This window comes from Oncorhynchus gorbuscha, unplaced genomic scaffold, assembly GCF_021184085.1.
Source record: "Oncorhynchus gorbuscha isolate QuinsamMale2020 ecotype Even-year unplaced genomic scaffold, OgorEven_v1.0 Un_scaffold_2894, whole genome shotgun sequence".
NCBI lineage: Eukaryota > Metazoa > Chordata > Actinopteri > Salmoniformes > Salmonidae > Oncorhynchus > Oncorhynchus gorbuscha.
In genome coordinates this window covers 1-27,150 of record NW_025747285.1, presented here as the reverse complement: position 1 = coordinate 27,150, position 27,150 = coordinate 1, and the positions used below count along the sequence as shown (strand labels likewise).

The following is a 27,150-nucleotide window of genomic DNA, read 5'->3' as shown; positions in this document are numbered from 1 at the left end:
AATATACCTTATGGCCCCAGCACTAGTATGTGTCTGACTGTTGTGTCTCCTGTCCTCCAGCCCTGATCAAGTACATCAGACCAGTGTTTGTCTCCAGGTCAGACCAGGACTCCCGTAAGAAGACTGTTGAGGAGATCAAACGCAGAGCCCAGTCTGGAGGAGAATGGCCTCAGGTACAGTTGAATATCTCTCTCTCGCTCTCTAGCTCTCTCTCTCACTCTCCGTCTCTAGCTCTCTCTCTCTCTCTCTCTCTGTCTCTCTGTCTCGCTCTCTAGCTCTCTCTCTCTCTGTCTCTCTGTCTCTCTCTCTGTCTTTCTCTGTATCTCTCTGTCTGTCTGTCTGTCTGTCTGTCTGTCTGTCTGTCTGTCTGTCTGTCTGTCTGTCTGTCTGTCTGTCTGTCTGTCTGTCTGTCTGTCTGTCTGTCTGTCTGTCTGTCTGTCTGTCTGTCTGTCTGTCTGTCTGTCTGTCTGTCTGTCTGTCTGTCTGTCTGTCTGTCTGTCTGTCTGTCTGTCTGTCTGTCTGTCTGTCTGTCTGTCTGTCTGTCTGTCTGTCTGTCTGTCTGTCTGTCTGTCTGTCTGTCTGTCTGTCTGTCTGTCTGTCTGTCACACACACACACACACACACACACACACACACACACACACACACACACACACACACACACACACACACACACACACACACACACACACACACACACACACACACACACACACACAGGACAAAGTAAACAAAGAGCCATGGTCTGGCGTTCAGTAAACAAACTAGAGAACAGCCACCTAACCATGGTCTGGCGTTCAGTAAACAAACTAGAGAACAGCCACCTAACCATGGTCTGGCGTTCAGTAAACAAACTAGAGAACAGCCACCTAACCATGGTCTGGCGTTCAGTAAACAAACTAGAGAACAGCCACCTAACCATGGTCTGGCGTTCAGTAAACAAACTAGAGAACAGCCACCTAACAGTGTTCAGGATGTATCCACACATATGATCTCAAACCATGGAAAGCACGTGTCTGATAATGTGGCTGATGTTCCCCTCTCTCCAGATAATGATTTTCCCAGAGGGAACGTGTACCAACAGGTCTGGTCTCATCACGTACAAACCAGGTATGTTAGATAGTACCGTCAGTAGGACATGTTCTGATCAAACCAGGTAGTTAATAGCCACCGTGAGGAGGAGACAGGAAAGGTAGGAGAGTCAGTAGGACATGTTCTGATCTAACCAGGTATGTTAGATAGTACCGTGAGGAGGAGACAGGAAAGGTAGGAGAGTCAGTAGGACATGTTCTGATCTCTAACCAGGAGGAGACAGGAAAGGTAGGAGAGTGTTCTGATATGTTAGATAGTACCGTGAGGAGGAGACAGGAAAGGTAGGAGAGTTAGAGAGTCAGTAGGACATGTTCATACAGGCTTCAGGTTAAAACAATTTAAAAGGGGAGTATCTCTTTCCTCTCCATCATAACTTTAGGATGGGGGCGGGGTTTAAAAAGGGGGAGTATCTCTTTCCTCTCCATCATAACTTTAGGATGGGGCGGGGTTTAAAAAGGTATCTCTTTCCTCTCCATCATAACTTTAGGATGGGGGCGGGGTTTAAAAGGGGAGATCTCTTTCCTCTCCATCAAACTTTAGGATGGGGGCAGTTTAAAAAGGGGAGTATCTCTTTCCTCTCCATCATAACTTTAGGATGGGGCGGGGTTTAAAAGGGGAGTATCTCTTTCCTCTCCATCATAACTTTAGGATGGGGGAGGTTTAAAGGGGAGTATCTCTTTCCTCTCCATCATAACTTTAGGATGGGGGCGGGGTTTAAAAGGGGAGTATCTCTTTCCTCTCCATCATAACTTTAGGATGGGGGGGCTTTAAAAAAGGGGGAGTATCTCTTTCCTCCCCATCATAACTTTAGGATGGGGCGGGGTTTAAAAAGGGGAGTATCTCTTTCCTCCCCATCATAACTTTAGGATGGGGGGGGGTTTAAATGGGGAGTATCTCTTTCCTCCCCATCATAACTTTAGAATGGGGGGGGGTTTAAAAAGGGGAGTATCTCTTTCCTCCTCATCATAACTTTAGGATGGGGGAGGGTTTAAAAAGGGGAGTATCTCTTTCCTCCCCATCATAACTTTAGAATGGGGGGGGGTTTAAAAGGGGAGTATCTCTTTCCTCCTCATCATAACTTTAGGATGGGGGGTTTAAAATGGGGAGTATCTCTTTCCTCCCCATCATAACTTTAGGATGGGGGGGGTTTAAAAGGGGAGTATCTCTTTCCTCCCCATCATAACTTTAGGATGGGGGGGTTTAAAAGGGGAGTATCTCTTTCCTCTCCATCATAACTTTAGGATGGGGGGGGTTTAAAAAGGGGAGTATCTCTTTCCTCCCCATCATAACTTTAGGATGGGGGGGGTTTAAAAAGGGGAGTATCTCTTTCCTCCCCATCATAACTTTAGGATGGGGGCGGGGTTTAAAAAAGGGGAGTATCTCTTTCCTCCCCATCATAACTTTAGGATGGGGGGGGTTTAAAAAGGGGAGTATCTCTTTCCTCTCCATCATAACTTTAGGATGGGGGCGGGGTTTAAAAAAGGGGAGTATGTGAGCTTTCCAGTAACGTTGGTCATTATTCCGGTTCTCCTGATATTCAGCTAAATGTAATAACTACAGCCTCAACACAGATGAATGACAGAACACACACAGGTGAATGGAGCTTCTGATGTCATCAACAAGCGCTTCTATCTTTTTATCCTCCGACGTGGAAATCAGACCCGAGTAAACATGTGTTTCTAGTTGTTGTTAGTTACTATTGAAGTGTCCCGGCGGAGAATCACTTCAAAAGACTGACGAGTGTCTGAACTGACCGCCCAGGAGCTGAGATCAGATTAATCACCACTGTCTAACGGACCGCCCAGGAGCTGAGATCAGATTAATCACCACTGTCTAACTGACCGCCCAGGAGCTGAGATCAGATTCATCACCACTGTCTAACGGACCGCCCAGGAGCTGAGATCAGATTAATCACCACTGTCTAACTGACCGCCCAGGAGCTGAGATCAGATTAATCACCACTGTCTAACTGACCGCCCAGGAGCTGAGATCAGATTAATCACCACTGTCTAACTGACCGCCCAGGAGCTGAGATCAGATTCATCACCACTGTCTAACTGACCGCCCAGGAGCTGAGATCAGATTCATCACCACTGTCAACCACTGAGATCAGATTCATCACCACTGTCTAACTGACCGCCCAGGAGCTGAGATCAGATTCATCACCACTGTCTAACTGACCGCCCAGGAGCTGAGATCAGATTCATCACCACTGTCTAACTGACCGCCCAGGAGCTGAGATCAGATTCATCACCACTGTCTAACTGACCGCCCAGGAGCTGAGATCAGATTCATCACCACTGTCTAACGGACCGCCCAGGAGCTGAGATCAGATTCATCACCACTGTCTAACTGACCGCCCAGGAGCTGAGATCAGATTCAATCAACTGACACTGAGATCAGATTCAACCACTGAACGGACCGCCCAGGAGCTGAGATCAGATTAATCACCACTGTCTAACTGACCGCCCAGGAGCTGAGATCAGATTAATCACCACTGTCTAACTGACCGCCCAGGAGCTGAGATCAGATTAATCACCACTGTCTAACTGACCGCCCAGGAGCTGAGATCAGATTCATCACCACTGTCTAACTGACCGCCCAGGAGCTGAGATCAGATTAATCACACTGTCTAACGGACCGCCCAGGAGCTGAGATCAGATTAATCATACTGTCTAACGGACCGCCCAGGAGCTGAGATCAGATTAATCACACTGTCTAACGGACCGCCCAGGAGCTGAGATCAGATTAATCACCACTGTCTAACTGACCGCCCAGGAGCTGAGATCAGATTAATCACCACTGTCTAACGGACCGCCCAGGAGCTGAGATCAGATTAATCACCACTGTCTAACTGACTGCCCAGGAGCTGAGATCAGATTAATCACCACTGTCTAACGGTCTTTCCAGGAGCTGAGATCAGATTCATCACCACTGTCTAACTGACCGCCCAGGAGCTGAGATCAGATTAATCACCACTGTCTAACGGACCTCCCAGGAGCTGAGATCAGATTAATCACCACTGTCTAACTGACCGCCCAGGAGCTGAGATCAGATTAATCACCACTGTCTAACTGACCGCCCAGGAGCTGAGATCAGATTAATCACCACTGTCTAACTGACCGCCCAGGAGCTGAGATCAGATTCATCACCACTGTCTAACTGACCTCCCAGGAGCTGAGATCAGATTAATCACCACTGTCTAACTGACCGCCCAGGAGCTGAGATCAGATTAATCACCACAGCTCCTGGGAGGTCAGTTAGACAGTGGTGATTAATGTGATCTCAGCTACTGACCTCCCAGGAGCTGAGATCAGACCAATCCACACTGTCTAACTGAAAGATGTTCAGTTCTCTTCCAATCAGAGGATTACATGACATATTCTGCACAGGACGGCATGTTTCTGATTGGACAAACGGATGAAAAGGAGCTTCATGACTATATTTGAATGGACATGAATATATCAATAATTATAATAATATATTCCATTTAGCGGATTCTTTGATCCGAAGCCACTTCCAGTCGTGCAGACGGACATTTTACATCTGGGTTAGCTACTGTCGCCGTGGGCCGAGGCCCTTGTATGCGGTCTAGAATCTTCTAAATCAAATCAAATCAAATGTATTTATATAGCCCTTCGTACATCAGCTGATATCTCAAAGTGCTGTACAGAAACCCAGCCTAAAACCCCAAACAGCAAACAATGCAGGTGTAAAAGCACGGTGGCTAGGAAAAACTCCCTAGAAAGGCCAAAACCTAGGAAGAAACCTAGAGAGAAACCAGGCTATGTGGGGTGGCCAGTCCTCTTCTGGCTGTGCCGGGTAGAGATTATAACAGAACATGACCAAGATGTTCAAATGTTCATAAATGACCAGCATGGTCGAATAATAGTAAGGCAGAACAGTTGAAACTGGAGCAGCAGCACAGTCAGGTGGACTGGGGACAGCAAGGAGCCATCATGTCAGGTAGTCCTGGGGCACGGTCCTAGGGCTCAGGTCCTCCGAGAGAGAGAAAGAAAGAGAGAATTAGAGAGAGCATATGTGGGGTGGCCAGTCCTCTTCTGGCTGTGCCGGGTGGAGATTATAACAGAACGTGGCCAAGATGTTCAAATGTTCATAAATGACCAGCATGGTTGAATAATAGTAAGGCAGAACAGTTGAAACTGGAGCAGAAGCATGGCCAGGTGGACTGGGGACAGCAAGGAGTCATCATGTCAGGTAGTCCTGGGACATGGTCCTCCGAGAGAGAGAAAGAAAGAGAGAAGGAGAGAATTAGAGAACGCACACTTCTAGTTTCTTAGTTTTAGGGGACTGTAGTCCAGTGTGTGTAATGGTGTTGATTTCTGTCTTGTCACACAGGAGCGTTCATCCCAGCGGTGCCAGTTCAGCCTGTTGTGATAAAATACCCCAATAAAATGGTAAGAAAGCAAACACAACACGACAAAGCCAAACACCTAGCAACACAATACAACACCTAGCAACACAATACAACACCTAGCAACACAATACAACACCTAGCAACACAATACAACACCTAGCAACACAATACAACACCTAGCAACACAATACAACACCTAGCAACACAATACAACACCTAGCAACACAATACAACACCTAGCAACACAATACAACACCTAGCAACACAATACAACACCTAGCAACACAATACAACACCTAGCAACACAATACAACACCTAGCAACACAATACAACACCTAGCAACACAATATAACACCTAGCAACACAATACAACACCTAGCAACACAATATAACACCTAGCAACACAATATAACACCTAGCAACGCAATATAACACCTAGCAACGCAATATAACACCTAGCAACACAATACAACACCTAGCAACACAATATAACACCTAGCAACACAATACAACATCTAGCAACACAATACAACACCTAGCAACACAATATAACACCTAGCAACACAATACAACACCTAGCAACACAATATAACACCTAGCAACACAATACAACACCTAGCAACACAATATAACACCTAGCAACACAATATAACACCTAGCAACACAATATAACACCTAGCAACGCAATATAACACCTAGCAACACAATACAACACCTAGCAACACAATACAACACCTAGCAACACAATACAACATCTAGCAACACAATACAACACCTAGCAACACAATACAACACCTAGCAACACAATACAACACCTAGCAACACAATATAACACCTAGCAACACAATACAACACCTAGCAACACAATACAACACCTAGCAACACAATACAACACCTAGCAACACAATACAACACCTAGCAACACAATACAACACATAGCAACACATCACCTAGCAACACAATATAACACCTAGCAACACAACACCTAGCAACACAATATAACACCTAGCAACACAACACCTAGCAACACAACACCTAGCAACACAATACAACACAATACAACACAACACCTAGCAACACAACACCTAGCAACACAATACAACACCTAGCAACACAACAACACCTAGCAACACAATACAACACCTAGCAACACAACAAATGACTTAAATGTAAATGTAAATGTAACAACTATCAACACAACAACACCTAGCAACACAACAACACCTAGCAACACAATACAACACCTAGCAACACAACAACACCTAGCAGCACAACAACACCGAGCAACACAACAACACCTAGCAACACAGCACAACACCTACCAACACAATAGAACACCTAGCAACACAGCACCTAGCAATACAACACAACACCTAGCAATACAACACAATACCTAGCAACACAACACAACACCTAGCAACACAATACAACACAGCAACGCAACACATAGCAACACAATACAACACCTAGCAGCACAAGAACACCTAGCAACACAACAACACCTAGCAACACAATACAACAACTATCAACACAACAACACCTAGCAACACAATACAATATCTAGCAACACAATAACACCTAGCAACACAATACAATATCTAGCAACACAATAACACCTAGCAACACAATACAATATCTAGCAACACAATAACACCTAGCAGCACAACAACACCAAGCAACACAGCAACACAACACAATACCTAGCAATACAATACAACACCTAGCAACACACTAGAACACAGCAGCAGCACAACACAACAGCCAGGCTGGTTGGTAAACACCCTCCCTGCTGAGAAGAGCATCAGCCCTGTCTGTCTGAATCTCTCTCTCTGTTACAGATATAACCGTGAGGATAGAGAACTGATTTAGTTGTACTGTGATTTGTTGTGTGGTCTGTCTAAGCTGTGTGATATCCCCCCCACCCACCTTCAGATACAGTATAACTGCTGAGAAGAGCATCAGTCCTGTCTGTCTGAATCTCTCTCTCTGTTACAGATATAACCGTGAGGATAGAGAACTGATTTAGTTGTACTGTGATTTGTTGTGTGGTCTGTCTAAGCTGTGTGATATCACCCCCCACCCCCCACCCACCTTGAGCAGGGTTTCATGGGGACTTCCTGTAAAACCTCCTGGGGTTGACTTGATGTGCCCTTTACTGAGGTCTGATCGTGTTAGTGTTAGAGCTAGGGCTCTGTCTGTAAACAGCTGGGCTGAATGGGCCAGTGATGCCTGGGACCACACAGCACGCAGTCAGTCTCTACTATAGCCCTGGGACCACACAGCACGCAGTCAGTCTCTACTATAGCCCTGGGACCACACAGCACGCAGTCAGTCTCTACTATAGCCCTGGGACCACACAGCACGCAGTCAGTCTCTCCTATAGCCCTGGGACCACACAGCACGCAGTCAGTCTCTCCTATAGCCCTGGGACCACACAGCACGCAGTCAGTCTTTCCTATAGCCCTGGGACCACACAGTATGCAGTCAGTCTCTCCTATAGCCCTGGGACCACACAGCAGGCAGTCAGTCTCTCCTATAGCCCTGGGACCACACAGCACGCAGTCAGTCTCTCCTATAGCCCTGGGACCACACAGCACGCAGTCAGTCTCTCCTATAGCCCAGGGACCACACAGCACGCAGTCAGTCTCTCCTATAGCCCTGGGACCACACAGCACGCAGTCAGTCTCTCCTATAGCCCTGGGACCACACAGCACGCAGTCAGTCTCTACTATAGCCCTGGGACCACACAGCAGGCAGTCAGTCTCTACTATAGCCCTGGGACCACACAGCAGGCAGTCTGTCTCTACTATAGCCCTGGGACCACACAGCACGCAGTCAGTCTCTACTATAGCCCTGGGACCACACAGCAGGAAGTCAGTCTCTCCTATAGCCCTGGGACCACACAGTGGGCAGTCAGTCTCTACTATAGCCCTGGGACCACACAGCATGCAGTCAGTCTCTCCTATAGCCCTGGGACCACACAGCATGCAGTCAGTCTCTCCTATAGCCCTGGGACCACACAGCAGTCTCAGTCAGTCTCTCCTATAGGGGACCACACAGCATGCAGTCAGTCTCTCCTATAGCCCTGGGACCACACAGCACGCAGTCAGTCTCTCCTATAGCCCTGGGACCACACAGCACGCAGTCAGTCTCTCCTATAGCCCTGGGACCACACAGCAGGGAGTCAGTCTCTCCTATAGCCCTGGGACCACACAGCAAGTGGTCAAGACCACTAACTATCTGGTATCCAATTAAACTACTAACTACCTGGTAACCAATTAAACCACAAACTACTCTATCCCTGATAACTAAGCTGTTGTTGTTGTTGTTGTTGTTGTTGTTATGACCTTGTGTTTTTATACTTCTTACCTGGATGAATAATGTTGTATCTTCATAAGTTCTGTGTCTCTCCTGTCCCATGCCAGGACACAATCACCTGGACGTGGCAGGGGCCTGGAGCGTGAGTACACTTGAATTACTCTACAAATGACTGATCCCTGAAGTACAGGTCGTTGCCAGGCAACGTGTGGTGTGTCTCTACTGCCCTGGAAGGTCCAGTTGTCATACCTCTACTGGACTGGACTGAGAGGATATTAGTTCTACTGTATAATCTAGAAGGTCCAGTTGTCATACCTCTACTGGACTGGACTGAGAGGATATTAGTTCTACTGTATAATCTAGATGGTCCAGTTTTCATACCTCTACTGGACTGGACTGGACTGAGAGGATATTAGTTCTACTGTATAATCTAGATGGTCCAGTTTACTCAGAACACTGATGGCCTGGAATACAGAAACTGACTGAGAGAAAGCTGTCCTTGTCTCTGGATAAAACCACAGGCTGAATTGGGATGTGTTTTGTTCTACTTTCTAATGCATCATGGTAGTGATGTTGTTTTGGCTGTGTGCCCAGTCAGTCTACCACTACAGTAGAGACAATACTGTCTCTGTGCTGTCAGCAGGTCACAGTCTACCACTACAGTAGAGACAATACTGTCTCTGTGCTGTTAGCAGGTCACAGTCTACCACTACAGTAGAGACAATACTGTATCTGTGCTGTTAGCAGGTCACAGTCTACCACTACAGTAGAGACAATACTGTCTCTGTGCTGTTAGCAGGTCACAGTCAGTCTACCACTACAGTAGAGACAATACTGTATCTGTGCTGTTAGCAGGTCACAGTCAGTCTACCACTACAGTAGAGACAATACTGTCTCTGTGCTGTTAGCAGGTCACAGTCTACCACTACAGTAGAGACAATACTGTCTCTGTGCTGTTAGCTGGTCACAGTCTACCACTACAGTAGAGACAATACTGTCTCTGTGCTGTTAGCAGGTCACAGTCTACCACTACAGTAGAGACAATACTGTCTCTGTGCTGTTAGCTGGTCACAGTCAGTCTACCACTACAGTAGAGACAATACTGTCTCTGTGCTGTTAGCTGGTCACAGTCAGTCTACCACTACAGTAGAGACAATACTGTCTCTGTGCTGTTAGCAGGTCACAGTCAGTCTACCACTACAGTAGAGACAATACTGTCTCTGTGCTGTTAGCAGGTCACAGTCAGTCTACCACTACAGTAGAGACAATACTGTCTCTGTGCTGTTAGCAGGTCACAGTCAGTCTACCACTACAGTAGAGACAATACTGTCTCTGTGCTGTTAGCAGGTCACAGTCTACCACTACAGTAGAGACAATACTGTCTCTGTGCTGTTAGCTGGTCACAGTCAGTCTACCACTACAGTAGAGACAATACTGTCTCTGTGCTGTTAGCAGGTCACAGTCAGTCTACCACTACAGTAGAGACAATACTGTCTCTGTGCTGTTAGCAGGTCACAGTCTACCACTACAGTAGAGACAATACTGTCTCTGTGCTGTTAGCTGGTCACAGTCAGTCTACCACTACAGTAGAGACAATACTGTCTCTGTGCTGTTAGCTGGTCACAGTCAGTCTACCACTACAGTAGAGACAATACTGTCTCTGTGCTGTTAGCAGGTCACAGTCAGTCTACCACTACAGTAGAGACAATACTGTCTCTGTGCTGTTAGCAGGTCACAGTCTACCACTACAGTAGAGACAATACTGTCTCTGTGCTGTTAACAGGTCACAGTCTACCACTACAGTAGAGACAATACTGTCTCTGTGCTGTTAGCAGGTCACAGTCTACCACTACAGTAGAGACAATACTGTCTCTGTGCTGTTAGCAGGTCACAGTCTACCACTACAGTAGAGACAATACTGTCTCTGTGCTGTTAACAGGTCACAGTCTACCACTACAGTAGAGACAATACTGTCTCTGTGCTGTTAGTAGGTCACAGTCAGTCTACCACTACAGTAGAGACAATACTGTCTCTGTGCTGTTAGCTGGTCACAGTCAGTCTACCACTACAGTAGAGACAATACTGTCTCTGTGCTGTTAGCAGGTCACAGTCAGTCTACCACTACAGTAGAGACAATACTGTCTCTGTGCTGTTAGCAGGTCACAGTCAGTCTACCACTACAGTAGAGACAATACTGTCTCTGTGCTGTTAGCAGGTCACAGTCAGTCTACCACTACAGTAGAGACAATACTGTCTCTGTGCTGTTAGCAGGTCACAGTCAGTCTACCACTACAGTAGAGACAATACTGTCTCTGTGCTGTTAGTAGGTCACAGTCAGTCTACCACTACAGTAGAGACAATACTGTCTCTGTGCTGTTAGCAGGTCACAGTCTACCACTACAGTAGAGACAATACTGTCTCTGTGCTGTTAGCAGGTCACAGTCTACCACTACAGTAGAGACAATACTGTCTCTGTGCTGTTAGCAGGTCACAGTCTACCACTACAGTAGAGACAATACTGTCTCTGTGCTGTTAGCAGGTCACAGTCAGTCTACCACTACAGTAGAGACAATACTGTCTCTGTGCTGTTAGCAGGTCACAGTCAGTCTACCACTACAGTAGAGACAATACTGTCTCTGTGCTGTTAGCAGGTCACAGTCAGTCTACCACTACAGTAGAGACAATACTGTCTCTGTGCTGTTAGCAGGTCACAGTCAGTCTACCACTACAGTAGAGACAATACTGTCTCTGTGCTGTTAGCAGGTCACAGTCTACCACTACAGTAGAGACAATACTGTCTCTGTGCTGTTAGCAGGTCACAGTCTACCACTACAGTAGAGACAATACTGTCTCTGTGCTGTTAGCAGGTCACAGTCAGTCTACCACTACAGTAGAGACAATACTGTCTCTGTGCTGTTAGCAGGTCACAGTCTACCACTACAGTAGAGACAATACTGTCTCTGTGCTGTTAGTAGGTCACAGTCAGTCTACCACTACAGTAGAGACAATACTGTCTCTGTGCTGTTAGCAGGTCACAGTCTACCACTACAGTAGAGACAATACTGTCTCTGTGCTGTTAGCAGGTCACAGTCAGTCTACCACTACAGTAGAGACAATACTGTCTCTGTGCTGTTAGCAGGTCCCAGTCAGTCTACCACTACAGTAGAGACAATACTGTCTCTGTGCTGTTAGCAGGTCACAGTCAGTCTACCACTACAGTAGAGACAATACTGTCTCTGTGCTGTTAGCAGGTCACAGTCAGTCTACCACTACAGTAGAGACAATACTGTCTCTGTGCTGTTAGCAGGTCACAGTCAGTCTACCACTACAGTAGAGACAATACTGTCTCTGTGCTGTTAGCAGGTCACAGTCAGTCTACCACTACAGTAGAGACAATACTGTCTCTGTGCTGTTAGCAGGTCACAGTCAGTCTACCACTACAGTAGAGACAATACTGTCTCTGTGCTGTTAGCAGGTCACAGTCTACCACTACAGTAGAGACAATACTGTCTCTGTGCTGTTAGCAGGTCACAGTCTACTACACTACAGTAGAGACAATACTGTCTCTGTGCTGTTAGCAGGTCACAGTCAGTCTACCACTACAGTAGAGACAATACTGTCTCTGTGCTGTTAGCAGGTCACAGTCAGTCTACCACTACAGTAGAGACAATACTGTCTCTGTGCTGTTAGCAGGTCACAGTCAGTCTACCACTACAGTAGAGACAATACTGTCTCTGTGCTGTTAGCAGGTCACAGTCAGTCTACCACTACAGTAGAGACAATACTGTCTCTGTGCTGTTAGCAGGTCACAGTCAGTCTACCACTACAGTAGAGACAATACTGTCTCTGTGCTGTTAGCAGGTCACAGTCAGTCTACCACTACAGTAGAGACAATACTGTCTCTGTGCTGTTAGCAGGTCACAGTCTACCACTACAGTAGAGACAATACTGTCTCTGTGCTGTTAGCAGGTCACAGTCAGTCTACCACTACAGTAGAGACAATACTGTCTCTGTGCTGTTAGCAGGTCACAGTCAGTCTACCACTACAGTAGAGACAATACTGTCTCTGTGCTGTTAGCAGGTCACAGTCAGTCTACCACTACAGTAGAGACAATACTGTCTCTGTGCTGTTAGCAGGTCACAGTCAGTCTACCACTACAGTAGAGACAATACTGTCTCTGTGCTGTTAGCAGGTCACAGTCAGTCTACCACTACAGTAGAGACAATACTGTCTCTGTGCTGTTAGCAGGTCACAGTCTACCACTACAGTAGAGACAATACTGTCTCTGTGCTGTTAGCAGGTCACAGTCTACCACTACAGTAGAGACAATACTGTCTCTGTGCTGTTAGCAGGTCACAGTCTACCACTACAGTAGAGACAATACTGTCTCTGTGCTGTTAGCAGGTCACAGTCAGTCTACCACTACAGTAGAGACAATACTGTCTCTGTGCTGTTAGCAGGTCACAGTCAGTCTACCACTACAGTAGAGACAATACTGTCTCTGTGCTGTTAGCAGGTCACAGTCAGTCTACCACTACAGTAGAGACAATACTGTCTCTGTGCTGTTAGCAGGTCACAGTCTCTACCACTACAGTAGAGACAATACTGTCTCTGTGCTGTTAGCAGGTCACAGTCAGTCTACCACTACAGTAGAGACAATACTGTCTCTGTGCTGTTAGCAGGTCACAGTCAGTCTACCACTACAGTAGAGACAATACTGTCTCTGTGCTGTTAGCAGGTCACAGTCAGTCTACCACTACAGTAGAGACAATACTGTCTCTGTGCTGTTAGCAGGTCACAGTCAGTCTACCACTACAGTAGAGACAATACTGTCTCTGTGCTGTTAGCAGGTCACAGTCAGTCTACCACTACAGTAGAGACAATACTGTCTCTGTGCTGTTAGCAGGTCACAGTAGAGACAATACTGTCTACAGGTCACTACCACTAGTAGAGACAATACTGTCTCTGTGCTGTTAGCAGGTCTGTTACAGTCAGTCTACCACTACAGTAGAGACAATACTGTCTCTGTGCTGTTAGCAGGTCACAGTCAGTCTACCACTACAGTAGAGACAATACTGTCTCTGTGCTGTTAGCAGGTCACAGTCAGTCTACCACTACAGTAGAGACAATACTGTCTCTGTGCTGTTAGAGACAGGTCACAGTCAGTCTACCACTACAGTAGAGACAATACTGTCTCTGTGCTGTTAGCAGGTCACAGTCAGTCTACCACTACAGTAGAGACAATACTGTCTCTGTGCTGTTAGCAGGTCACAGTCAGTCTACCACTACAGTAGAGACAATACTGTCTCTGTGCTGTTAGCAGGTCACAGTCAGTCTACTACTACAGTAGAGACAATACTGTCTCTGTGCTGTTAGCAGGTCACAGTCAGTCTACCACTACAGTAGAGACAATACTGTCTCTGTGCTGTTAGCAGGTCACAGTCAGTCTACCACTACAGTAGAGACAATACTGTCTCTGTGCTGTTAGCAGGTCACAGTCAGTCTACCACTACAGTAGAGACAATACTGTCTCTGTGCTGTTAGCAGGTCACAGTCAGTCTACCACTACAGTAGAGACAATACTGTCTCTGTGCTGTTAGCAGGTCACAGTCAGTACCACTACAGTAGAGACAATACTGTCTCTGTGCTGTTAGCAGGTCACAGTCAGTCTACCACTACAGTAGAGACAATACTGTCTCTGTGCTGTTAGCAGGTCACAGTCAGTCTACCACTACAGTAGAGACAATACTGTCTCTGTGCTGTTAGCAGGTCACAGTCAGTCTACCACTACAGTAGAGACAATACTGTCTCTGTGCTGTTAGCAGGTCACAGTCAGTCTACCACTACAGTAGAGACAATACTGTCTCTGTGCTGTTAGCAGGTCACAGTCAGTCTACCACTACAGTAGAGACAATACTGTCTCTGTGCTGTTAGCAGGTCACAGTCAGTCTACCACTACAGTAGAGACAATACTGTCTCTGTGCTGTTAGCAGGTCACAGTCAGTCTACCACTACAGTAGAGACAATACTGTCTCTGTGCTGTTAGCAGGTCACAGTCAGTCTACCACTACAGTAGAGACAATACTGTCTCTGTGCTGTTAGTAGGTCACAGTCAGTCTACCACTACAGTAGAGACAATACTGTCTCTGTGCTGTTAGCAGGTCACAGTCAGTCTACCACTACAGTAGAGACAATACTGTCTCTGTGCTGTTAGCAGGTCACAGTCAGTCTACCACTACAGTAGAGACAATACTGTCTCTGTGCTGTTAGCAGGTCACAGTCAGTCTACCACTACAGTAGAGACAATACTGTCTCTGTGCTGTTAGCAGGTCACAGTCAGTCTACCACTACAGTAGAGACAATACTGTCTCTGTGCTGTTAGCAGGTCACAGTCAGTCTACCACTACAGTAGAGACAATACTGTCTCTGTGCTGTTAGCAGGTCACAGTCAGTCTACCACTACAGTAGAGACAATACTGTCTCTGTGCTGTTAGCAGGTCACAGTCAGTCTACCACTACAGTAGAGACAATACTGTCTCTGTGCTGTTAGCAGGTCACAGTCAGTCTACCACTACAGTAGAGACAATACTGTCTCTGTGCTGTTAGCAGGTCACAGTCAGTCTACCACTACAGTAGAGACAATACTGTCTCTGTGCTGTTAGCAGGTCACAGTCAGTCTACCACTACAGTAGAGACAATACTGTCTCTGTGCTGTTAGCAGGTCACAGTCAGTCTACCACTACAGTAGAGACAATACTGTCTCTGTGCTGTTAGCAGGTCACAGTCAATACTCTGTTAGCACCACTACAGTAGAGACAATACTGTCTCTGTGCTGTTAGCAGGTCACAGTCAGTCTACCACTACAGTAGAGACAATACTGTCTCTGTGCTGTTAGCAGGTCACAGTCAGTCTACCACTACAGTAGAGACAATACTGTCTCTGTGCTGTTAGCAGGTCACAGTCTACCACTACAGTAGAGACAATACTGTCTCTGTGCTGTTAGCAGGTCACAGTCAGTCTACCACTACAGTAGAGACAATACTGTCTCTGTGCTGTTAGCAGGTCACAGTCAGTCTACCACTACAGTAGAGACAATACTGTCTCTGTGCTGTTAGCAGGTCACAGTCAGTCTACCACTACAGTAGAGACAATACTGTCTCTGTGCTGTTAGCAGGTCACAGTCTACCACTACAGTAGAGACAATACTGTCTCTGTGCTGTTAGCAGGTCACAGTCAGTCTACCACTACAGTAGAGACAATACTGTCTCTGTGCTGTTAGCAGGTCACAGTCAGTCTACCACTACAGTAGAGACAATACTGTCTCTGTGCTGTTAGCAGGTCACAGTCAGTCTACCACTACAGTAGAGACAATACTGTCTCTGTGCTGTTAGCAGGTCACAGTCAGTCTACCACTACAGTAGAGACAATACTGTCTCTGTGCTGTTAGCAGGTCACAGTCAGTCTACCACTACAGTAGAGACAATACTGTCTCTGTGCTGTTAGCAGGTCACAGTCAGTCTACCACTACAGTAGAGACAATACTGTCTCTGTGCTGTTAGCAGGTCACAGTCAGTCTACCACTACAGTAGAGACAATACTGTCTCTGTGCTGTTAGCAGGTCACAGTCTCTACCACTACAGTAGAGACAATACTGTCTCTGTGCTGTTAGCAGGTCACAGTCAGTCTACCACTACAGTAGAGACAATACTGTCTCTGTGCTGTTAGCAGGTCACAGTCAGTCTACCACTACAGTAGAGACAATACTGTCTCTGTGCTGTTAGCAGGTCACAGTCAGTCTACCACTACAGTAGAGACAATACTGTCTCTGTGCTGTTAGCAGGTCACAGTCAGTCTACCACTACAGTAGAGACAATACTGTCTCTGTGCTGTTAGCAGGTCACAGTCTACCACTACAGTAGAGACAATACTGTCTCTGTGCTGTTAGCAGGTCACAGTCAGTCTACCACTACAGTAGAGACAATACTGTCTCTGTGCTGTTAGCAGGTCACAGTCAGTCTACCACTACAGTAGAGACAATACTGTCTCTGTGCTGTTAGCAGGTCACAGTCAGTCTACCACTACAGTAGAGACAATACTGTCTCTGTGCTGTTAGCAGGTCACAGTCAGTCTACCACTACAGTAGAGACAATACTGTCTCTGTGCTGTTAGCAGGTCACAGTCAGTCTACCACTACAGTAGAGACAATACTGTCTCTGTGCTGTTAGCAGGTCACAGTCAGTCTACCACTACAGTAGAGACAATACTGTCTCTGTGCTGTTAGCAGGTCACAGTCAGTCTACCACTACAGTAGAGACAATACTGTCTCTGTGCTGTTAGCAGGTCACAGTCAGTCTACCACTACAGTAGAGACAATACTGTCTCTGTGCTGTTAGCAGGTCACAGTCAGTCTACCACTACAGTAGAGACAATACTGTCTCTGTGCTGTTAGCAGGTCACAGTCTCTACCACTACAGTAGAGACAATACTGTCTCTGTGCTGTTAGCAGGTCACAGTCTACCACTACAGTAGAGACAATACTGTCTCTGTGCTGTTAGCAGGTCACAGTCAGTCTACCACTACAGTAGAGACAATACTGTCTCTGTGCTGTTAGTAGGTCACAGTCAGTCTACCACTACAGTAGAGACAATACTGTCTCTGTGCTGTTAGCAGGTCACAGTCAGTCTACCACTACAGTAGAGACAATACTGTCTCTGTGCTGTTAGCAGGTCACAGTCAGTCTACCACTACAGTAGAGACAATACTGTCTCTGTGCTGTTAGCAGGTCACAGTCTACCACTACAGTAGAGACAATACTGTCTCTGTGCTGTTAGCAGGTCACAGTCAGTCTACCACTACAGTAGAGACAATACTGTCTCTGTGCTGTTAGCAGGTCACAGTCAGTCTACCACTACAGTAGAGACAATACTGTCTCTGTGCTGTTAGCAGGTCACAGTCTACCACTACAGTAGAGACAATACTGTCTCTGTGCTGTTAGCAGGTCACAGTCTACCACTACAGTAGAGACAATACTGTCTCTGTGCTGTTAGCAGGTCACAGTCAGTCTACCACTACAGTAGAGACAATACTGTCTCTGTGCTGTTAGCAGGTCACAGTCAGTCTACCACTACAGTAGAGACAATACTGTCTCTGTGCTGTTAGCAGGTCACAGTCAGTCTACCACTACAGTAGAGACAATACTGTCTCTGTGCTGTTAGCAGGTCACAGTCAGTCTACCACTACAGTAGAGACAATACTGTCTCTGTGCTGTTAGCAGGTCACAGTCAGTCTACCACTACAGTAGAGACAATACTGTCTCTGTGCTGTTAGTAGGTCACAGTCTACCACTACAGTAGAGACAATACTGTCTCTGTGCTGTTAGCAGGTCACAGTCTACCACTACAGTAGAGACAATACTGTCTCTGTGCTGTTAGCAGGTCACAGTCAGTCTACCACTACAGTAGAGACAATACTGTCTCTGTGCTGTTAGCAGGTCACAGTCAGTCTACCACTACAGTAGAGACAATACTGTCTCTGTGCTGTTAGCAGGTCACAGTCAGTCTACCACTACAGTAGAGACAATACTGTCTCTGTGCTGTTAGCAGGTCACAGTCAGTCTACCACTACAGTAGAGACAATACTGTCTCTGTGCTGTTAGCAGGTCACAGTCTACCACTACAGTAGAGACAATACTGTCTCTGTGCTGTTAGCAGGTCACAGTCAGTCTACCACTACAGTAGAGACAATACTGTCTCTGTGCTGTTAGCAGGTCACAGTCAGTCTACCACTACAGTAGAGACAATACTGTCTCTGTGCTGTTAGCAGGTCACAGTCAGTCTACCACTACAGTAGAGACAATACTGTCTCTGTGCTGTTAGCAGGTCACAGTCAGTACCACTACAGTAGAGACAATACTGTCTCTGTGCTGTTAGCAGGTCACAGTCAGTCTACCACTACAGTAGAGACAATACTGTCTCTGTGCTGTTAGAGGTCACAGTCAGTCTACCACTACAGTAGAGACAATGTCTCTGTGTTACTGTGCTGGTCACAGTCACAGTCTACCACTACAGTAGAGACAATACTGTCTCTGTGCTGTTAGCAGGTCAGTCTACCACTACAGTAGAGACAATACTGTCTCTGTGCTGTTAGCAGGTCACAGTCAGTCTACCACTACAGTAGAGACAATACTGTCTCTGTGCTGTTAGCAGGTCACAGTCAGTCTACCACTACAGTAGAGACAATACTGTCTCTGTGCTGTTAGCAGGTCACAGTCAGTCTACCACTACAGTAGAGACAATACTGTCTCTGTGCTGTTAGCAGGTCACAGTCAGTCTACCACTACAGTAGAGACAATACTGTCTCTGTGCTGTTAGCAGGTCACAGTCAGTCTACCACTACAGTAGAGACAATACTGTCTCTGTGCTGTTAGCAGGTCACAGTCAGTCTACCACTACAGTAGAGACAATACTGTCTCTGTGCTGTTAGCAGGTCACAGTCAGTCTACCACTACAGTAGAGACAATACTGTCTCTGTGCTGTTAGCAGGTCACAGTCAGTCTACCACTACAGTAGAGACAATACTGTCTCTGTGCTGTTAGCAGGTCACAGTCAGTCTACCACTACAGTAGAGACAATACTGTCTCTGTGCTGTTAGCAGGTCACAGTCAGTCTACCACTACAGTAGAGACAATACTGTCTCTGTGCTGTTAGCAGGTCACAGTCTACCACTACAGTAGAGACAATACTGTCTCTGTGCTGTTAGCAGGTCACAGTCTACCACTACAGTAGAGACAATACTGTCTCTGTGCTGTTAGCAGGTCACAGTCAGTCTACCACTACAGTAGAGACAATACTGTCTCTGTGCTGTTAGCAGGTCACAGTCAGTCTACCACTACAGTAGAGACAATAGAGAGCAGGTCACAGTCAGTCAACAGTAGAGACAATACTGTCTCTGTGCTGTTAGCAGGTCACAGTCTACCACTACAGTAGAGACAATACTGTCTCTGTGCTGTTAGCAGGTCACAGTCAGTCTACCACTACAGTAGAGACAATACTGTCTCTGTGCTGTTAGCAGGTCACAGTCAGTCTACCACTACAGTAGAGACAATACTGTCTCTGTGCTGTTAGCAGGTCACAGTCTCTACCACTACAGTAGAGACAATACTGTCTCTGTGCTGTTAGCAGGTCACAGTCAGTCTACCACTACAGTAGAGACAATACTGTCTCTGTGCTGTTAGCAGGTCACAGTCTACCACTACAGTAGAGACAATACTGTCTCTGTGCTGTTAGCAGGTCACAGTCTACCACTACAGTAGAGACAATACTGTCTCTGTGCTGTTAGCAGGTCACAGTCCGTCTACCACTACAGTAGAGACAATACTGTCTCTGTGCTGTTAGCAGGTCCCAGTCAGTCTACACTACAGTAGAGACAATACTGTCTCTGTGCTGTTAGCAGGTCACAGTCAGTCTACCACTACAGTAGAGACAATACTGTCTCTGTGCTGTTAGCAGGTCACAGTCAGTCTACCACTACAGTAGAGACAATACTGTCTCTGTGCTGTTAGCAGGTCACAGTCAGTCTACCACTACAGTAGAGACAATACTGTCTCTGTGCTGTTAGCAGGTCACAGTCAGTCTACCACTACAGTAGAGACAATACTGTCTCTGTGCTGTTAGTAGGTCACAGTCAGTCTACCACTACAGTAGAGACAATACTGTCTCTGTGCTGTTAGCAGGTCACAGTCTACCACTACAGTAGAGACAATACTGTCTCTGTGCTGTTAGCAGGTCACAGTCTACCACTACAGTAGAGACAATACTGTCTCTGTGCTGTTAGCAGGTCACAGTCAGTCTACCACTACAGTAGAGACAATACTGTCTCTGTGCTGTTAGCAGGTCCCAGTCAGTCTACCACTACAGTAGAGACAATACTGTCTCTGTGCTGTTAGCAGGTCACAGTCAGTCTACCACTACAGTAGAGACAATACTGTCTCTGTGCTGTTAGCAGGTCACAGTCAGTCTACCACTACAGTAGAGACAATACTGTCTCTGTGCTGTTAGCAGGTCACAGTCAGTCTACCACTACAGTAGAGACAATACTGTCTCTGTGCTGTTAGCAGGTCACAGTCAGTCTACCACTACAGTAGAGACAATACTGTCTCTGTGCTGTTAGTAGGTCACAGTCAGTCTACCACTACAGTAGAGACAATACTGTCTCTGTGCTGTTAGCTGGTCACAGTCAGTCTACCACTACAGTAGAGACAATACTGTCTCTGTGCTGTTAGCAGGTCACAGTCAGTCTACCACTACAGTAGAGACAATACTGTCTCTGTGCTGTTAGCAGGTCCCAGTCAGTCTACCACTACAGTAGAGACAATACTGTCTCTGTGCTGTTAGTAGGTCACAGTCAGTCTACCACTACAGTAGAGACAATACTGTCTCTGTGCTGTTAGCAGGTCACAGTCAGTCTACCACTACAGTAGAGACAATACTGTCTCTGTGCTGTTAGTAGGTACTGTCACAGTCAGTCTACCACTACAGTAGAGACAATACTGTCTCTGTGCTGTTAGCAGGTCACAGTCAGTCTACCACTACAGTAGAGACAATACTGTCTCTGTGCTGTTAGCAGGTCACAGTCTACCACTACAGTAGAGACAATACTGTCTCTGTGCTGTTAGCAGGTCACAGTCTACCACTACAGTAGAGACAATACTGTCTCTGTGCTGTTAGCAGGTCACAGTCTACCACTACAGTAGAGACAATACTGTCTCTGTGCTGTTAGCAGGTCACAGTCTACCACTACAGTAGAGACAATACTGTCTCTGTGCTGTTAGCTGGTCACAGTCAGTCTACCACTACAGTAGAGACAATACTGTCTCTGTGCTGTTAGCTGGTCACAGTCAGTCTACCACTACAGTAGAGACAATACTGTCTCTGTGCTGTTAGCAGGTCACAGTCAGTCTACCACTACAGTAGAGACAATACTGTCTCTGTGCTGTTAGCAGGTCACAGTCAGTCTACCACTACAGTAGAGACAATACTGTCTCTGTGCTGTTAGCAGGTCACAGTCTACCACTACAGTAGAGACAATACTGTCTCTGTGCTGTTAGCAGGTCACAGTCAGTCTACCACTACAGTAGAGACAATACTGTCTCTGTGCTGTTAGCAGGTCCCAGTCTACCACTACAGTAGAGACAATACTGTCTCTGTGCTGTTAGCAGGTCACAGTCAGTCTACCACTACAGTAGAGACAATACTGTCTCTGTGCTGTTAGCAGGTCCCAGTCAGTCTACCACTACAGTAGAGACAATACTGTCTCTGTGCTGTTAGCAGGTCACAGTCAGTCTACCACTACAGTAGAGACAATACTGTCTCTGTGCTGTTAGCAGGTCCCAGTCTACCACTACAGTAGAGACAATACTGTCTCTGTGCTGTTAGCAGGTCACAGTCAGTCTACCACTACAGTAGAGACAATACTGTCTCTGTGCTGTTAGCAGGTCACAGTCAGTCTACCACTACAGTAGAGACAATACTGTCTCTGTGCTGTTAGCAGGTCACAGTCTACCACTACAGTAGAGACAATACTGTCTCTGTGCTGTTAGCAGGTCACAGTCAGTCTACCACTACAGTAGAGACAATACTGTCTCTGTGCTGTTAGCAGGTCACAGTCTACCACTACAGTAGAGACAATACTGTCTCTGTGCTGTTAGCAGGTCACAGTCTACCACTACAGTAGAGACAATACTGTCTCTGTGCTGTTAGCAGGTCACAGTCTACCACTACAGTAGAGACAATACTGTCTCTGTGCTGTTAGCAGGTCACAGTCTACCACTACAGTAGAGACAATACTGTCTCTGTGCTGTTAGCAGGTCCCAGTCTACCACTACAGTAGAGACAATACTGTCTCTGTGCTGTTAGCAGGTCACAGTCTACCACTACAGTAGAGACAATACTGTCTCTGTGCTGTTAGCAGGTCACAGTCTACCACTACAGTAGAGACAATACTGTCTCTGTGCTGTTAGCAGGTCCCAGTCTACCACTACAGTAGAGACAATACTGTCTCTGTGCTGTTAGCAGGTCACAGTCTACCACTACAGTAGAGACAATACTGTCTCTGTGCTGTTAGCAGGTCACAGTCTACCACTACAGTAGAGACAATACTGTCTCTGTGCTGTTAGCAGGTCACAGTCAGTCTACCACTACAGTAGAGACAATACTGTCTCTGTGCTGTTAGCAGGTCACAGTCAGTCTACCACTACAGTAGAGACAATACTGTCTCTGTGCTGTTAGCAGGTCACAGTCAGTCTACCACTACAGTAGAGACAATACTGTCTCTGTGCTGTTAGCAGGTCACAGTCAGTCTACCACTACAGTAGAGACAATACTGTCTCTGTGCTGTTAGCAGGTCACAGTCAGTCTACCACTACAGTAGAGACAATACTGTCTCTGTGCTGTTAGCAGGTCACAGTCAGTCTACCACTACAGTAGAGACAATACTGTCTCTGTGCTGTTAGCAGGTCACAGTCTACCACTACAGTAGAGACAATACTGTCTCTGTGCTGTTAGCAGGTCACAGTCTACCACTACAGTAGAGACAATACTGTCTCTGTGCTGTTAGCAGGTCACAGTCTACCACTACAGTAGAGACAATACTGTCTCTGTGCTGTTAGCAGGTCACAGTCAGTCTACCACTACAGTAGAGACAATACTGTCTCTGTGCTGTTAGCAGGTCACAGTCAGTCTACCACTACAGTAGAGACAATACTGTCTCTGTGCTGTTAGCAGGTCACAGTCTACCACTACAGTAGAGACAATACTGTCTCTGTGCTGTTAGCAGGTCACAGTCAGTCTACCACTACAGTAGAGACAATACTGTCTCTGTGCTGTTAGCAGGTCACAGTCAGTCTACCACTACAGTAGAGACAATACTGTCTCTGTGCTGTTAGCAGGTCACAGTCTACCACTACAGTAGAGACAATACTGTCTCTGTGCTGTTAGCAGGTCCCAGTCAGTCCAGAACAGGAAACAGTGAACAGAGATGTTAATCGTTCTCTTCCAGAACCTTCACATCACTTCCTCCTGTGACACTACTTGTCTGGCTGCTAGAATTCTCACTTTATTTGATTTGATTTTTACCTTTATTTAACTAGGCAAGTCAGTTAAAGAACAAATTCTGATTTTCAATGACGGCCTGGGAACAGGCTACCTGCCGCCCCACGTCTCTGTCCACTACCATATAACCTGCTTTCAGACGGTTAAATCAAACACACACACATTTAAATGAATTTACATCAAATCAAATCAAATGTATTTATATAGCCCTTCGTACATCAGCTGATATCTCAAAGTGCTGTACAGAAACCCAGCCTAAAACCCCAAACAGCAAGCAATGCAGGTGTAGAAGCACAGTGGCTAGGAAAAACTCCCTAGAAAGGCCAAAACCTAGGAAGAAACCTAGAGAGGAACCAGGCTATGTGGGGTGGCCAGTCCTCTTCTGGCTGTGCCGGGTGGAGATTATAACAGAACATGACCAAGATGTTCAAATGTTCATAAATGACCAGCATGGTTGAATAATAGTAAGGCAGAACAGTTGAAACTGGAGCAGCAGTTTATAGTTGATCTCCGTGTGATCTGACTGTTTTGGTATTCGCTATGACTTGATGATATCGATGTCCTGCACTGTAAACATAATGTCTTGATGTGACAATGTTTTTATTATTTTATCGCAGGTTTAAGATCCTGTGGCTCACACTGTGCCAGCTGCACAATGAGTTCATCATTGAGGTGAGTGTAGGCCTCACAGGCCATGCTGGCGTGTTGCGTCTACCACATATCACTCCTCCACTTCTCTGTCCCTTGTCCTAGTTCCACTGCTCTGTCCCTTGTCCTAGTTCCACTGCTCTGTCCCTTGTCCTAGTTCCACTGCTCTGTCCCTTGTCCTAGTTCCACTACTCCCTTGTCCCTTCTGTCCCTTGTCCTAGTTCCACTGCTCTGTCCCTTGTCCTAGTTCCACTACTCTGTCCCTTGTCCCACTGCTGTCCTTGCTAGTTCCACTACTCTGTCCCTTGTCCTAGTTCCACTACTCTGTCCCTTGTCCTAGTTCCACTACTCTGTCCCTTGTCCTGTTCCACTGCTCTGTCCCTTGTCTAGTTCCACTGCTCTGTCCCTTGTCCTAGTTCCACTGCTCTGTCCCTTGCCACTCTCTAGTTCCACTGCTCTGTCCACTTGTCCTAGTTCCACTACTCTGTCCCTTGTCCTAGTTCCACTACCACTACTGTCCCTTGTCCTAGTTCCACTACTCTGTCCCTTGTCCTTGTCCTAGTTCCACTGCTCTGTCTCTTGTCCTAGTTCCACTACTCTGTCCCTTGCTCTAGTTCCACTGCTAGTTCCACTGCTCTGTCCCTTGTCCTAGTTCCACTGCTCTGTCCCTTGTCCTAGTTCCACTGCTCTGTCCCTTGTCCTAGTTCCACTACTCTGTCCCTTGTCCTAGTTCCACTGCTCTGTCCCTTGTCCTAGTTCCACTAGTCCCTTGTCCTAGTTCCACTGCTCTGTCCCTTGTCCTAGTTCCACTACTCTGTCCCTTGCTCTCTAGTTCCACTGCTCTGTCCCTTGTCCTAGTTCCACTACTCTGTCCCTTGCCTAGTTCCACTGCTCCCTTGTCTCTAGTTCCACTGCTCTGTCCCTTGTCCTAGTTCCACTACTCTGTCCCTTGTCCTAGTTCCACTGCTCTGTCCCTTGTCCTAGTTCCACTACTCTGTCCCTTGTCCTAGTTCCACTGCTCTGTCCCTTGTCCTAGTTCCACTACTCTGTCCCTTGTCCTAGTTCCACTGCTCTGTCCCTTGTCCTAGTTCCACTACTCTGTCCCTTGTCCTAGTTCCACTAGTTCCACTACTCTGTCCCTAGTTCCACTGCTCCCCTTGTCCTAGTTCCACTACTCTGTCCCTTGCTCCCTGTCTCCCCTGGTCTGTCCCTTGTCCTAGTTCCACTACTCTGTCCCTTGCTCCCTAGTTCCCCTGGTCTGTCCCCCTTGTCCTAGTTCCACTACTCTGTCCCTTGCTCCCTAGTTCCACTACTCTGTCCCTTGTCCTAGTTCCACTACTCTGTCCCTTGTCCTAGTTCCACTACTCTGTCCCTTGCTCCCTAGTTCCCCTGGTCTGTCCCTTGTCCTAGTTCCACTACTCTGTCCCTTGCTCCCTAGTTCCACTGCTCTGTCCCTTGCCCAGGTTCCACTACTCTGTCCCTTGTCCTCTAGTTCCACTACTCTGTCCCTTGTCCTAGTTCCACTACTCTGTTCCTTGTCCTAGTTCCACTACTCTGTCCCTTGTCCTAGTTCCACTACTCTGTCCCTTGTCCTAGTTCCACTGCTCTGTCCCTTGCTCTCTAGTTCCACTGCTCTGTCCCTTGTCCTAGTTCCACTGGTCTGTCCCTTGCCCTAGTTCCACTACTCTGTCCATTGCTCCCTAGTTCCCCTGGTCTGTCCCTTGCTCCCTAGTTCCCCTGGTCTGTCCCTTGTCCTAGTTCCACTGGTCTGTCCCTTGTCCTAGTTCCACTGGTCTGTCCCTTGCCCTAGTTCCACTACTCTGTCCCTTGTCCTAGTTCCACTACTCTGTACCTTGTCCTAGTTCCACTACTCTGTCTCGTCCTAGTTCCACTACTCTGTCCCTTGTCCTAGTTCCACTACTCTGTCCCTTGTCCTAGTTCCACTACTCTGTCCCTTGTCCCTAGTTCCACTGGTCTGTCCCTTTTCTCTTAGCCCAGTTAGAGGACCTCAGCCCATGTTACCTTGGCCTTTCTGAAAAGACTTTGAGACTGACAGCAGAAAAACCTGTTGTTGTTCCCGACAGACAGTATGTCTAGAAGACAGTATGTCTAGAAGACAGTATGACTAGAAGACAGTATGTCTAGAAGAGTGTTAGGGAGAGTGTTCTCTCTCTCTTCCCCTTTTGGAGCCCATATCATCTCAGTTGTTATTCCCACTTGACTTCCCATAGAGGAGTGACATCCCTGGGGTTCTGTCTTCTTCTTCTTCTCTCCTCAGTTCCTTCCTGTCTACACTCCATCAGAAGAGGAGAAGAACAACCCGGCTCTGTTTGCTCACAACGTCAGGCGCCTGATGGCCAAGTGAGTCCTGGGACACACAGATACACACACAGACACTTGGCCTCCCATAGGCCTTCATGGGGCCTGACAGATGCCTCAGCTCTCAGGCTGCCGTGCTTAGAAACACCAGCCTAGAGACTGTAGGATACCAAAGTATGTTAGTCTAATGTGTGTGGCTGGTGTAAATTTAAGTTCAACAGCTTCTAGTTTGTTGATTCTAGATGGCCCCATCACAGACTACTGGTTAACTCTCTCTCATGCTCTA

General features: G+C 46.8%; 1 protein-coding gene across 1 annotated transcript in view; it reads left to right on the top strand.

The window, feature by feature from the left end:
• Positions 1 to 26,928, top strand: part of LOC124027023 (lysophosphatidylcholine acyltransferase 1-like) — a gene marked incomplete at its 5' end in the record, with an annotated part of 48,652 nt that extends 21,724 nt beyond the window's left edge. The window contains 6 exons of the mRNA XM_046339582.1: positions 61 to 173; positions 1,050 to 1,110; positions 5,452 to 5,510; positions 8,897 to 8,931; positions 24,515 to 24,569; positions 26,824 to 26,928. Of these exons, the coding sequence (XP_046195538.1) occupies positions 61 to 173; positions 1,050 to 1,110; positions 5,452 to 5,510; positions 8,897 to 8,931; positions 24,515 to 24,569; positions 26,824 to 26,910 (410 nt within the window). The remainder of the gene's footprint in view (positions 1 to 60; positions 174 to 1,049; positions 1,111 to 5,451; positions 5,511 to 8,896; positions 8,932 to 24,514; positions 24,570 to 26,823) is intronic.
• Between the last annotated feature and the right edge of the window lie 222 nt (positions 26,929 to 27,150).